The 14,356-nt window shown below is 48.1% G+C and overlaps 1 protein-coding gene across 1 annotated transcript; it reads right to left on the reverse strand.

Annotated features, from left to right (window-relative positions):
• Positions 1-1,528: 1,528 nt before the first annotated feature.
• Positions 1,529-2,920, reverse strand: LOC132572136 (zinc finger protein 135-like; the record flags this gene model as incomplete). The annotated part of the gene is made up of 1 exon (XM_060238942.1): positions 1,529-2,920. A coding segment is annotated over one exon (1,392 nt), but the record flags the coding sequence as incomplete, so codon positions are not given.
• Between the last annotated feature and the right edge of the window lie 11,436 nt (positions 2,921-14,356).

Here is a 14,356-nt window from a genome sequence, read left to right on the forward strand (position 1 = left end):
GAGGGATATAGACAAGCTGGAACGGGTCCAGAGGAGGGCGATGAAGATGGTGAGAGGTCTGGAGACCAAGTCCTATGAGGAAAGGTGGAAGGAGCTGGGGATGTTTAGCCTGGAGAGGAGGCGGCTGAGAGGTGATATGATCACCATCTTGAAGTACTTGAAGGGCTGTCATATAGAGGATGGGATGGAATTGTTTTCTGTGGCCCCAGAAGGAAGGACAAGAACCAATGGCTTGAAATTAAATCAAAAGACTTTCCAGCTCAACATTAGGAAGAACTTCCTGACCGTTAGAGCAATTCCTCAGTGGAACAGGCTTCTTCGGGAGGTGGTAGGCTCTCCTTACTTGGAGCATTTAAACAGAGGCTAGGTGGCCATTTGACAGCAATGAAGATCCTGTGAATTTGGGGTATTTGTGGGTTTCCTGCATTGTGAAGGGGGTTGGACTAGATGACCCTGGAGGTCCCTTCCAACTCTATGATTCTATGAACAAACATTTCCCGTTGGAACCCAAAGCATAAGGTTTCTTCTGTAGAGTCAAGCTTTTTAAAGCAATTGGCACTTTTTCTGGATACACCGCAGTCCAAGCTCTGCTCATGACCCGAGTTCGATCCCAGCAGAAGCTTTCCATCCTTCTGAGGTCAGTAAAATGAGTACCCAGCTTGATGGGGATAAAGTGTAGACGACAGGGGAAGGCAACGGCAAACCACCCTGTAAAAAGTCTGTAAAGAAAACATCATGGTCTGATATCATCCCAGGTATTGGTAACAACTTGATGCTTGAACCGTTACTTAGATTACAGCCCTTTAAGGCAGCTTTGATGCCACTGAAGACTGCCACTCCACGTGAATCTCTTTCCACACTCTGAACATTCAAAAGGCTTCTCCCCTGTGTGGGTTCTCTGATGCCATTGAAGATTGCCAGTCCACATGAATCTCTTTCCACACTCTCAGCATTTATAAGGCCTCTCCCCTGTGTGGATTCTTTGATGCCATTGAAGACTGCCACTCCATATGAATCTCCTTCCATAATTTGAGCATTTATAAGGCTTCTCCCCTGTGTGGGTTCTTTGATGCCAATGAAGACTGCCACTCCACATGAATCTCTTTCCAAACTCTGAGCATTCATAAGGGTTCTCCCCTGTGTGGGTTCTCTGATGCCACTGAAGACTGCCACTCCACATGAACCTCTTTCCACACTCTGAGCATTCATAAGACTTCTCCCCTGTGTGAGTTCTCTGATGCTGTTGAAGACTGCCACTCCACATGAATCTCTTTCCACACACTGAGCATTCAAAAGGCTTCTTCCCTGTGTGGGTTCTCTGATGATACTGAACATGGCCTTTTGTACTGAATCTCTTTCCACACTCTTGAGCATTCAAAAAGTTTCTCTCTTGTGTGGGTTCTCTGTTGAAATGGAAGACTGCCACTCCAAATGAATCTCTTTCGACACTGAGTATTCAAAAGGCTTCTCCCATGTGAGTCCTCTGATGTGTTTGAAGATGGCCACTCTGACAGAATGTCTTTCCACACTCTGAACATTCAAAAAGTTTCTCCCCTGTGTGGGTTTCCTGATGCGTTTTAAGATTGCCTCTCTGATTGAAACTCTTTCCAGACACTGAGCATTCAAAAGGCTTCTCCCCTATGTGGGTTCTCTGATGCGTTTGAAGATTGCAACTCTGACTGAATCTCTTCCCACACTCGGAGCATCCAAAAGGTTTCTCTCCTGTGTGAGTTCTCTGATGCTTTTGAAGATTGCCACTCTGACTGAATCTCTTTCCACACTCTGAGCATTCAAAAGGCTTCTCCCCTGTATGGGTTCTCTGATGCTCTTGAAGATTGCAACTCTGACTGAATCTCTTTCCGCACTCTGAGCATTCAAAAGGCTTCACCTTTGTGTGGGTTCTCCGATGCTCTTGAAGATTGCAACTCTGACTGAATCTCTTCCCACACTCGGAGCATCCAAAAGGTTTCTCTCCTGTGTGAGTTCTCTGATGCTTTTGAAGATTGCCACTCTGACTGAATCTCTTTCCACACTCTGAGCATTCAAAAGGCTTCTCCCCTGTATGGGTTCTCTGATGCTCTTGAAGATTGTCATTCCGACTGAATCTCCTTCCACACTTGGAGCATCCAAAAGGTTTCTCTCCTGTGTGAGTTCTCTGATGCGTTTGAAGATGGCCACTCTGACTGAATGTCTTTCCACACTCTGAGCTTTCAAAAGGCTTCTCCCCTGTGTGGGTTCTCTGATGCTCTTGAAGTCTGACACTGTGACTGAATCTCTTCCCACACTCTGAGCATTCAAAAGGCTTCTCCCCTGTATGGGTTCTCTGATGTTTTTGAAGACTGCCACTCGTACTAAATCTCTTTCCACAACCTGAGCATTCAAAAGGCTTCTCCCCTGTGTGGGTTCTCTGATGCTCTTGAAGACTGACACTCTGACTGAATCTCTTTCCACACATTGAGCATTCAAAGGGCTTCTCCTTTGTGTGGGTTCTCTGATGCTGTTGAAGATGGCCACTCCTACTGAATCTCTTTCCACACACTAAACATTCAAAAGGTTTTTCCCCTGTGTGAGTTCTGTGATGCTGTTGAAGACTGCCCATCTGACTGAATCTCTTTCCACACACTGTACATTCAAAAGGCTTCTCCCCTGTGTGAGTTCTGTGATGCTGTTGAAGATGACCACTCTCACTGAATCTCTTTCCACACACTGAGCATTCAAAAGGCTTCTCCCCTGTGTGGGTTCTATGATGCGATTGAAGACTGCCACTTGTACTAAATTTCTTTCCACACTCCAAGCATTCAAAAGGTTTCTCTCCTGTGTGAGTTCTCTGATGCTTTCGAAGACTGCCCATCTGACTGAATCTCTTTCCACATACTGTACATTCAAAAGGCTTCTCCCCTGTGTGAGTTCTCTGATGCTTTCGAAGACTGCCATTCTGACTGAATCTCTTTCCACACACTGTACATTCAAAAGGCTTCTCCCCTGTGTGGGTTTTCTGATGCTGCTTAATATTACTACTTAGACTGAATTTATGTCTTGTCTCTGAGTATTCAGATGTCCCCTGTTTCTTTATTCTTTGATGTGCAAGAAGCTGTGATCTATTTCTGCTTGCTTTTATTTTCCTGTGCTTTGGAAAACGTATATTCCACTGTCTTCCGTCACGCTTCTCAGCCATACAGCCACCTTTCTTTCTCTTCACTCTGATTGGATTCCTGACATTTTCGTTCCAGTCTTCATTTTTATCTTTATCTGGCATTTCCTGATGAAGTTTCTCACCCTCCTCATTCCTCTGATCATCCTCTGCTGGAATAAAGAGAGAGAAACTGTTAGCACTTGGGAAGGCTGCTACGATCCAAAGGCATCTATGGGACTGCAGGAGGAAAGGACTGATGGCCCTTTGGCTTCATCCAGCTGATCTTAGCCACCCTCCACCTTCCCCGAAGAATATCTGGTATTTAAGGATACCTCCCCCACCCGTGAAGAACTTCAGCTGAACTCTTGCCCAGGACCTTCTGAGCCTCCAGATTAAGACCTCCCTCCCTCCTTATCCACCAGCACGTAGGATTGTACCAGACCAAATGTTGCTCAGAAGGGAATCAGGAAACTCATATGGTTATTTCTGGCCTGTTCTCTTGACAGAAGAGTGAAGGTCACTCACTCTGAACCAAGTCATTTGGGAAGGAAATATGCTCTTGGGAGCTTCTAGAATAGGGTTTCCTAAACGTTTTCGCACTGTGGCCCAGGTATTTTTACACTTCTCCTTCATGGTCCACTAAAATTTGAGGGTGGAGCCAGGAGACTTTGAGGGTGGAGGTGGGAGACAGGAAATGATGTACAAACAAATGATGTACAAACAGCAGAAAACTAAATGATGTACAAACAGCAGAAAACTAAAAATAAAAAATGCTCTCAGCCTGGGAAAATATGAAATGGCAGTGGTAGGGGGGGGACGGAGAGAGGGGAGAGAGAGAGAGAAAGAAAGGAAAACGTTAAATGGCAGCCTGCGAAAAGATTAAATGGCAGGGCATTTCAAGCTTCTTCCCCCCCACCCCACTCTACTCAGATTAGGAATGGCAAAGAAGGGAGGGAGACAGGGGAAAAGACTAACTGACAGAGAGAGAGAGAGAGGAAGGGGAGTAGGAAATAAGGCAAATAGGGAAAAAGAAGGAAGGAAGGGAGGAAGGAAGGAAGGAAGGAAGGAAGGAAGGAAGGAAGGAAGGAAGGAAGGAAGGAAGGAAGGAAGGAAGGAAGGAAGGAAGGAAGGAAGAGTTGGAAACAGAGAAAAAAAGAAAGAAAGAGAAAGGAAAGAGGAAGGAAGGAAAAGGGAGGGAAGGAGTGAAAGAAAGGAGGGGGAAAAGGAAGAGAGAAAGAGAAAAAGAAAAGGAAAATGGAAAGAAACGTGATGGGAGCAACTCATCTTTTAAACTGCTGACCCTAGCAGCACAAGCAGGGCTGGCCAGGGAAGTCAGGCCTAGTTTCCCCGCCATCGCCTCCTCCTCCCTCCCTCCCCCCCCCAAGTCAGTTTCAGGCTGATTAAGGCGCCCCTCCCCCCCCTCAGGTCGGCAGGGAAAACAGCGCTGAGCTCTCCCTCAGCGCAGCTGCAGGCCGGCAGCAGGTTGAACATGCATCCAAAAAGTCCACCGCTGCTTCTCCCTCCCCCGCACTTCCTGGTTGGGAAGGAAGTGTGGGGGAGGGAGCAGCAGTGGCGGCCTTTTCGGACATTCGTTTGACCTGCTCCCACACGAAGTGAGAGTTCAGCTCCGTGTTCCCCGTTGGGGGAAGGGAAGGGGCGCCTTAACCAGCCTGAAACTGACCTGAGGGGGGAGGGAGGAAGGGAGGAGTCATGAGGGGGGCGCAATGCCACGGGGAGGAGAAGCGGGGGTGGGGGATGGAGGCCACCGGTGGCCCCGCAACCTGGCACTGAGACCAGCGTGTCCCAGTGCCAGGTCCCGACCCTGCTGTTGGGAAACGCCGCTCTAGAAGAACCCTGCAATCTGTCTTGGAATGCAAAGCCGTTCTTTCTCCGCCAGTTTCTCTTATACTTTTGGCTTTGTTTGCAGAGAGAGAGGGAGACAGAGAGAGAGAAAGCCATCAGTCTTACATGGGGAAGGAAAGATATTAAAGACTAACAATTCTTCTGGAAGGTCAGCACCACAGTCCAGATCAAAGCCCGGAATCTGAACCAGTGAATGCAGAATGGCATAGAATCCTAGTTCCCCCAAGGGTTACAGGTATTAAGGTGTGATTTGTGGTTGTTCATAATATGAGCCTCTCTGCAGTTAACACCATCATTTCTTTCAAGGCCAGATCCCAGAATGTGGTCATTGGTTAATCGTGAGAACCTTTATCCTGTTCTGCAAACAGGAGGGTGAGGGGATGAGGATGCTCAGGGGTGGCCCAATGCCCCATGGCTCCCTAGGCAGACTCGCTGCCTGGCGCCCTCCCCCACAGCGCCCCCCCGTAGCTCCATGTCCCCCCCCCAGCTCTGTGCTCCCTCTCCCCGCCGAGACTCACCAGTCAATCAATCGATAAATAAATAAATATCTTATTGATAAATTAACTGATTATTGGGCTAGAGCTTTCGACTCTTATATCACCTCCTACCTGATCCTTTTCCCTGGAGATTCTGGGGGATGGGCCTGGGACCTTCCTTAGGAGGTGGGGAGCTCTCCTCCTTTGGGGGTTTTTAAAAAGAGGAGAGGACTCTCAATGAGGACAGGAAGCTACCAGCTGGACATGAGGAAAAACTTCCCATAGTAAGATTTGTAGAATCAGCTACCCCGAGAAGAGGTGAGTTCCCCCTCCCTGGCAGTCTTTCAGCAGTGGCTGGACAAAAACTCATCAGGGATGTTAATCAAGGCTGATCCTGCATTGAACAGGGGGCTGGATTAGATGGCCTCTATGGCCCCTTCCAACTCTGTGATCCTGGGATTCTAACAGAGGCTAGACGGCCATCTGACACCAATGCTGATTCTGTGAACTTAGGTAGACAACGGGAGGGTGGAAAGGAAGGGCTGCATCAGTGCTTAGTTCTTGTGGTTCTTTCTTACATGCCCAAGGAAATGTGACTGCCACTTTGGGTTAGGAAGCATCTTTAGCCAAGGTTATGCCACCCTCTGGTGGTTAGAGGGAATCAGACCCTCGACCCACTGAAGTTCCAATTCTATGATTCTATGAACACGTGAAGTTTCCTTACACTGAATCAGACCCCTGGTCCCTTGGAGTCAGTATCATCCTCTCAGTCCAGCATCGGCTCTCAAGGGTCTCAGGCAGAGTCTTTCATTTCACCTCCTACCTGATCCTTTTCATCGGAGATGTTGGGGATTGAACCTGGGACCTTTTGCATGCAAAGGAGATGCTCTGCCAGGGAGCTGCAGCCCTGCCCGAAGCAGTGGGAAGGGGGTCAAAATGATGCATTGCTATTCAATATTTGGATTCATTCCACCTCACAATGGCAGCAAGTTGCACCTTTGGCACCTAGGAAAGATCCTTACCCAGAGAGGCCACGTTCCCATAGTTCTCCAGCATGACTTCCCTGTACAGAGCTCTTTGTCCCGGATCCAGCAGGGCCCACTCTGCCTCCGTGAAAGAGACGGACACCTCCTCCAAGGAAAAGGGACCCTGGAAGAAAAAGAAGATTCCCTCCTCTTCAGAGATCTCACACTGGAAGGGAGTCGTCTGGGAAGGTACAGAAAATAAGGCTTGGGATGGGTGAATACAACAGCATTCAAAGGCTCTCTCTCACGGACCCCTTGTAGAAACTGAAGGAGCAAAAGCTCCCCTGAGAAAGGAGGAGGGACCCAGGCTGTGCCCCCCTGCTCATCTCTCCTACCTGGATTGGAGGTGCAGCGACTGTTCCCACACCTTGGAAAAGACAACAGCTCAACAGCATCTCTTCACTGCCTGTTCCTGAGACAAGGGAGGGAGGGAGGGTGTTTGCTTGTTTGTTTCCTGGTTCACACACACACTGTTCTCTGGGTTGTGAAACCTTCCACTAAGTACACTCAACTCGTTTTTAAAATACTTCTTACTACATTCCGGGAGAGGCAGAAGAGAAGCACCAGGGACCTATGAGCCTTAGGAATTATAAATACTGCCAATGTATTTCAGACTTCTGTCAGAGTTGTTTTTGCTCTACAAGGAGGGAAATGAGGAGTGGAAATGCAATAGCATGAGACAGCACCATCCTGTTGGACCAGACATGACTAGAACAATTCTGGGGACTTGACGGTCATAGGAATGAGCTTTCAGAGTGTCTCTGGGCCATGCTGAATTGGATATTTTTTTTATTGTTACTGCAACGTTTTAACATTGTAAGCCGCCCTGAACCCACCCTGCAAGATAGGGCAGGGTATAAATCGCAGATTTAATTTAAATTAAATTAAACCAGGTTTTCAGCCTGACACAACTTCAATATGACATCACATCTGTCCCAAGTCCCTCCCCAAGACCTCCCCACAATGTAACTGGAAATGCTGGGCCATAGTCTGCCCTCCCTACTCCAACTGCTGCGACCCCCAGCAGCCCCCCAGATGACCCTCCAAGCACAGGCACAGAAGGAAAATGTCCCCAGTATTATTGGGCCCAGGGAGTGGTTTCAGAGCTCTGCTCCCCCAGAAGGTGGAGGTTCCCTTTCAAGGTTTGCCTGCCTTCCCCTCCCCAGGGAATCTGAGACCTTTTAGGGAAGGAAAGTGAGAGATGAATTTTTAAAGTTATGGGATAAATGGTCCTCCAGGAGTTTGTCTGATCTTTTAGAGACATCACAGTGTGTGGATATTGAGTGCCACCAATTAACTCTGTGTTGCCTATAGAAATATACATTTCCCCCTCTGACCTGACTCTTTACCCGTCACATTCACAGGCTCCCCAGGCACAAGGAGTCCTTACCACAGAAGAGGGCATCTCGGGCACGCTCCACCGCCTGCACCCTCTGCCCCTGCTCCAAGGATGCTCCTTCTGCCTCAGGGATTGCAGCTTCCATCTCCAAAGGTGGTCCCTGCATCTGAAACAGCATCAAGGGGAAACGATAAGAGATGGAATGGAAAAGAGACCAAGGAATGGATCCTGCCCCACTCCCAGACTCTGCACCCTTCTATCAGCAGATCTGATGAGTTATCTGCAGGAGTCAGATATTCTCTAGCAGAAGAGGCTCTGGGCAGTAATCTGGCAAGGAAACTTTAAGTTAAGATCAGATATTGTTGTTTGAAGTAGACACACCTGGAGGGAATCCCCTCACCTGTTCTGCTTGCCTCTTATGCTCTGCCTGACTCAGGAGGAAACCTTCGGCCAGGGCCACCGCCTGGGAACTGGTCTCCGGCCCACATCCTCTCACCCAGCCCTGCATTTCCTGGGGCAGGAGAGTCAGGAACTGCTCCAGGATCACCAGGTCCAGGATCTGCTTCTTGGTGTGCTTCTCCGGCTTCAGCCACTGGTTGCAAAGTCCATGGAGCTGGCTGCAAACCTCTCGGGGCCCATCGGCCTCATGGTAGTGGAACTGCCGGAAACCTTGGGAACATACTTCTGAGGTCAGGGTGTTCTTAGCCAGGACCTCTGGCCCAGCCCTTTCCCAGAATTCAACATCACTCCCAGCTGGGGTGGGATGTAGACTTTTGCTTGCTGTCTTGTCAGTTCCAGGTCCTTCTGAGTCCTGCTCTTCCATTTCCTTCGCCTTCTCTTGAGCCACCTCTGTCTCTGAAAAGTTGTCGTTATTCTGAAGAGAGGCTTCTCCTTGGGGGGACAGAGAGAGACAAACAGGAGTGTGTCAGAAGGAAGATACGTATATGCACACAAACACACAAACACGCAGACACATACATGCACCTATAAATACAACCTCCACTCCCAAAAAAGGAGCAGGGAATGTACCACAAGTCTTTCATCCTTGTCACAGTTTTCTCCCTGCCCCATATTCCTGCTCACCCTGAAAGGAGGACCATTTTCCAGACTCCAGACTATTTGGAATGAAGCCTATGCCAAGACCTTGGACACCTTTGCATGGCTATTAATGATCACAGTGGTGCCCTGCTGGAGATGGAAGATGGGGGGAGAGTCAGCCGAAATACCTGCCATTGCAAGAAGCCAATCAGCATGAATGATTGAACGCATTGGATCAAATCTGGGATTCCTTTCTGGGCCTCCTGACCTCCAAAAGGCAGGTTTCATATTCTTGTTGGCATCTCCCTTAACAAGATCTGAACCCTCCCCTCCTGGGACCGGGCCCTGGTGTTTCTCCCTGTTGTGCTGCCTGGGGGGGTCTGACCTCTCTCACCTGGCAAAAGATGCTCTTCCTCCCACCCAAGCCCCAGTGCAGGAGGGACAGTCTGGCATTGTGTCACATCTGCCTCTGCCCAATGAGCCGTGGCAGGATGGGGCAGGGCAAAGCGTTTGGGGCAGGCGTGTTCTCTTGCTGTGTGCCCACTTTGCAAACACTGCTGCAGGTGGGGACTCAAACCAACATCTGTGGATCTCCTTGGTGTGTATTCATGACACGATCCTCACAGTGATGGATTTTTGTGCTGCATTTGTTCCTCCTGGCCTTGTACATTTTGGGAGTGTGGCCCAAATGGGCAATTAATGTAAACAAAGAAATAAAGATGGAATCTGGGGAATATTTGTGGAAAAACTCTATGAAACTTGCAACATGTCATAGTATTAAAGAAAACTGTTTTAATATGATGTATAGATGGTATATGACTCCAAAAAAATTAGCAAAGATGAACAACAAGATGCCAGATAGGTGTTGGAAATGTAAAAAGCACGAAGGCTCTTTCTACCATATGTGGTGGACTTGTGAAAGGGCTAAAATGTTTTGGCAGATGATTCAGCAAGAGATTTCTAAGATTTTGGGATATGAATTCAACAAAGTGGCAGAGATTTTTCTGCTGGGATTACAAATGGAAAAATTTCCAAAAGAAGATAGAACTTTAATATGGTACTTGCTCTCAGCTGCTAGGACATTGTATGCGCAGCTGTGGAAGCAAGAAAAAATACCAGAGAAATGGGATTGGATTACAAAAGTTATGTCATGGAGTAAAATGGACAAATTAACAAGAAAACTAAGAGACTATGATTTGGAACTTTTTAAGTTGGAGTGGAAGAAATTCAGAAGATACGTAGAAAAAGAGTGGAAAATAAAAGGACGTTGGACAATCTTTGATGGTTAAGATTTTTAAAATAAGAATATAACTTTTGGGTTCTTTTGTTTTTTCTTAATAGTTAAGGGTACCTTTAATACTTGTTTTTTTTTTTTAAGAAACACTGGCGGGGGTCAAGTAACGGAGGGAGGGGTGGGGGGAAAGTAAGATATGGGGTAGAAAGATCTTTCTGTTACTTTAAGCTTTTATAAGTTGTAGATATAGTTCTGCTACCATATGTTACTAATAAAATTGTTTATACCCATTTTGGGAGTGTGGCCCCATCTGCATGCTCCACCCCTGTCTGCCTGTCAGGGGACCCATCTAATACTCTGATTGGTGGGCGTGGGTGGTGTCTCTATGAGCACCCATGGGGTTGCTAGGCGCTCTCCACCTTAGCAACAGAGGTATATAAAATGTTCCTCTCCTCTGCTTGGCGGGCCTTGGATCCCTGCTGGTTGCCGGAGCCCCACAGTTGGCCTGTATCAGGGGCTTAGGATGGGGCTGCAGGCAATTCCAGTGTAGGCTGGACTTCCCTTCCCCCAGCCCACACCCCTTCCTTAATTCAACCCACTCCCCAAAAGGCCTGCTTGGGTTGTTGGTTTGCAGAATGAAAAGGACCAGCAAGAGAATGTCAGTTTCATGTACTGAACTTTCCTTACATTGAAAGACACTGATTATTGCTGCTCCCCAACAAACTCCGCTTACATAGCTGAACAAAACTGGTGCCTCTCAGAGTTACCTACCTCTAGGTGGCTGAAGCCAAAAAACAATCAACTACCCTGAAGAAATAACCAACAAATTTTACTACAGTGCCAACGAAATTCCTGAGAAAGGTTCCCACTTTGCAGTGATATTGACATATGAAACTGAGCAGTCTGTTTGCAAGCTCTTGATTCAAGAAATGCAGGATCAGCCCAAGCACTTTCCCCCTGCTCTTGTGAGAGGCCGAGAAGACGCTTGCCCTTCAAGAGACATTTAGGGCATATTGTGAACTGTGCAATGGATCTATGCATGAAAGAGATGGGGGCTCATTTATTGATTACTGAACATAAGAAATAATATTTGGGACTGTAGTAAAATGTGCTAGTTCTGTATTCACAGTAATTGATTACGGGGGCGTTAGCTGTTTCCCTGAATCCCTTGGTTTGTAGCGGCCAGGTGGGGCCTGAAGTTCTCCCAGAATTAGAACTCACCTCCAAGGGACAGAGATCAGTTCCCCGGAAGAAAATGGCTGCACGGGAGGGAGGTGGCCAACCTCGGAAAGCCATGGCTTGGACTGATCCCAACCTGCCTCCCTAGAAGCTGATCCCTCCCCACCTCTCTGTGACTTACTTTTAAGTAAACCTCGTGGGGGGGGGGGATCTGGCTGCAAGTTTCCCCCTCCTGCTACTGCTGCTTCTCTGCACCCCTCCCCACTCTCTTTCCCAGTTCAGATACAAACCCCTTCCTTCCCACATCCATGAGCTCACGCAAAGAGGGAAAGAACCCCAATCTTCTCCAACCCCCCCCCTCCCCAGTTGGGCTTCTCTAGCAAATGGTTTTGTGGCATTAACCCTTTCGGTGCTGCAGAGGAGTGCAAAATGTGTCCTCCCTTCGTCTCCAGCAGAGGCCAGTCTCCATCTTCCGTGCTGCTCAATGGGGCTGCTCGGGAGTAACTTTGCACGGGGTTGTAAGCTCAGAGGATCCAGCGCTGTTCAGGCTTCTCGGGAAAAGGAGGCTGAAGCTGAATCCCTCCCCACAGAAGAAGTCGGTTGGGTGTCAGGGAGGGGAGGAGGCGGCTTCATAGGATCGCTCTTTAACAGACGAGGAAGCCTTTTTTTTGTTGCTCCCTGGACCTCGTGTGGCTAGAAAGGGCCCCTCTGGGAGTGTTGACAATACTTCTGGGAGGGAAAAGACAGAGCCCGGCTCCAGACACACCCCCCCCCCCCTTCAAGGGCTTGCTGCGCCCCCGGGCATAAGCTCTCCCTTTGCAGCCTCAGAGACCGGAGAAAGAGGGAACAGTCCCTGTCGGGCTGGCTGCGCAGGAAGCTTTCCCCCTTGCCTCTGCACCATCCCCTGCCAAGCTGCATCATTACAGAGCGCGGGGGGTGGAGCTGGGAAAGGACATCATCAAGTTTTACTTGTATTCTGCTCCTTCTCTATTCCAGTTGCCACAAGAGCAGATCGTGTTCTTGCAACAGCAGGTCAAAAATCCCACCGCTTAAATATATTTTAATCACGATTTCCCTGACTTCAGACCAATTTCCCAGACTTTCCCTGAGCAATTTCCGTTTCCCTGACTTTCCAGAAAGTGGCAACCCTGCTTCAGAGCTCGCTTCCAGGGAGTTCTGCGGCTTGGAGAAGGAAGGGGTTTAGAGGGACGGTCCCTTCGAGTGCCTTCCCCACCCCCCTTCACTGAGAAAAATGGAGGAAGAGGGCACCTTCTCCTTTAGGTCCCATGAATAGATCCCCCTGGTCCACTCTTTCATAAATTTAGGGCGGGAGGGTTGAGAAGAGGCACAATCTGCAGCAGAGCAAATTTAAGAACATAAGAGAAGCCATGTTGGATCAGGCCAATGGCCCATCCAGTCCAACACTCTGTGTCACACAGTGGCCAAATACACACACACACACACACACTGTGGCTAATAGCCACTGATGGACCTCTGCTCCATATTTTTATCTAAACCCCTCTTGAAGGTGGTCATGCTTGTGGCTGCCACCACCTCCTGTGGCAGTGAATTCCACATGTTAATCACCCTTTGGGTGAAGAAGTACTTCCTTTTATCCGTTTTAACCTATCTGCTCAGCAATTTCATCAAACGCCCACGAGTTCTTGTATTGTGAGAAAGGGAGAAAAGGACTTCTTTCTCTACTTTCTCCATCCCATGCATTATCTTGTAAACCTCTATCATGTCACCCCGCAGTTGACGTTTCTCCAAGCTAAAGAGCCCCAAGCGTTTCAACCTTTCTTCATAGGGAAAGTGTTCCAACCATATGCGGCGACCAGAACTGCACACAGTACTCCAAATGAGACCGCACCATCGATTTATACAGGTGCATTATGATACTGGCTGATTTGTTTTCAATTCCCTTCCTAATAATTCCCAGTATGGCGTTGGCCTTTTTTATTGCTAACGCACACTGTCTTGACATTTTCAGTACCTTAAAAACCAACCCCTCCCTCAGAGCACCAGATAGCCCTGGATCAATTCTGCATCGTACCTGAAGGGGCCACTGAATTTACTGAGTTCTTGGGTTAGGGAACACAACCTGTTTCTTTCAGCCCAAGTTAATCCCACTGCCAGAATGCTTTCGGCTTCAACGTGGGAAGACCCAGAAAAACTCACAGCAGGCTGAGCGAGGGGGTGGGGATTGGGGTTGAGAACTGCATCTCTAGAACTGCTTCTCAGATAAAAAGGTTTGTGAATTAAGGATGCCGGCTGGTTACACTATATTTACTCCAGCAGCAGAGAGGCTGTAGATGTCTGTTACCCTTAAACTGCCTATTCCTTCATAGGCTCTGGGAAAGGAACTGTTTTTGCCAGATTTGAAGATGTCAGAGTTAGATTGGCAGATAACTTGAAGTAGCAAGTTTCACAGAGGAGGGGGACTACTAAAAACGCCCTCCCTCCTGGGTGTAACTACGTTCTCAGCCCTTCTAAACTAATAGCACCAGGACCTTTGAAGAAACTCATCAGAAACAGCTATAAGAAAGTTTCATGCTTTTATGGATTCTCTAAGGAACATGAGAGCTACATTTGTGCCTCAGGCTCTTCCTACATACAGAGCATTGAGGAGATTCCTTCCTTGAGGGAACTCATTGCTAATAAAAGAGAGATCAGCTGATCTTCTAATCTGGAGATTCCATTGCCCATCCTTGTTTTCTTCTCTGTGGGATCTTTTTTGGATTTTGAACATGGCTAATGCTCTTTCCACAGTTTGAGGACTTATAACATGTTTTTCTGGTCAGGATAAGGTTTCTTCTGCAGTGTAAAGCCTTTTAAAGCAGTTGGCAACTTTTCTGGATACACTGCAGCCCAAGCTCTGCTCACGACCCGAGTTCGATCCCAGCAGAACCTGGGGTCAGGTAGCTGACTGAATCCTTCCATCCTCCTGAGGTCAGTAAAACGAGTACCCAGCTTGCTGGGGATAAAGTGTAGACGACTGGGGAAGGTAATGGCAAACCACCCCGTAAAAAAATCTGCCATGAAAACATCATGCTGTGACATCACCCCAGG

Source organism: Heteronotia binoei, chromosome 5, assembly GCF_032191835.1.
Source record: "Heteronotia binoei isolate CCM8104 ecotype False Entrance Well chromosome 5, APGP_CSIRO_Hbin_v1, whole genome shotgun sequence".
NCBI classification, from domain to species: Eukaryota; Metazoa; Chordata; class Lepidosauria; order Squamata; family Gekkonidae; genus Heteronotia; species Heteronotia binoei.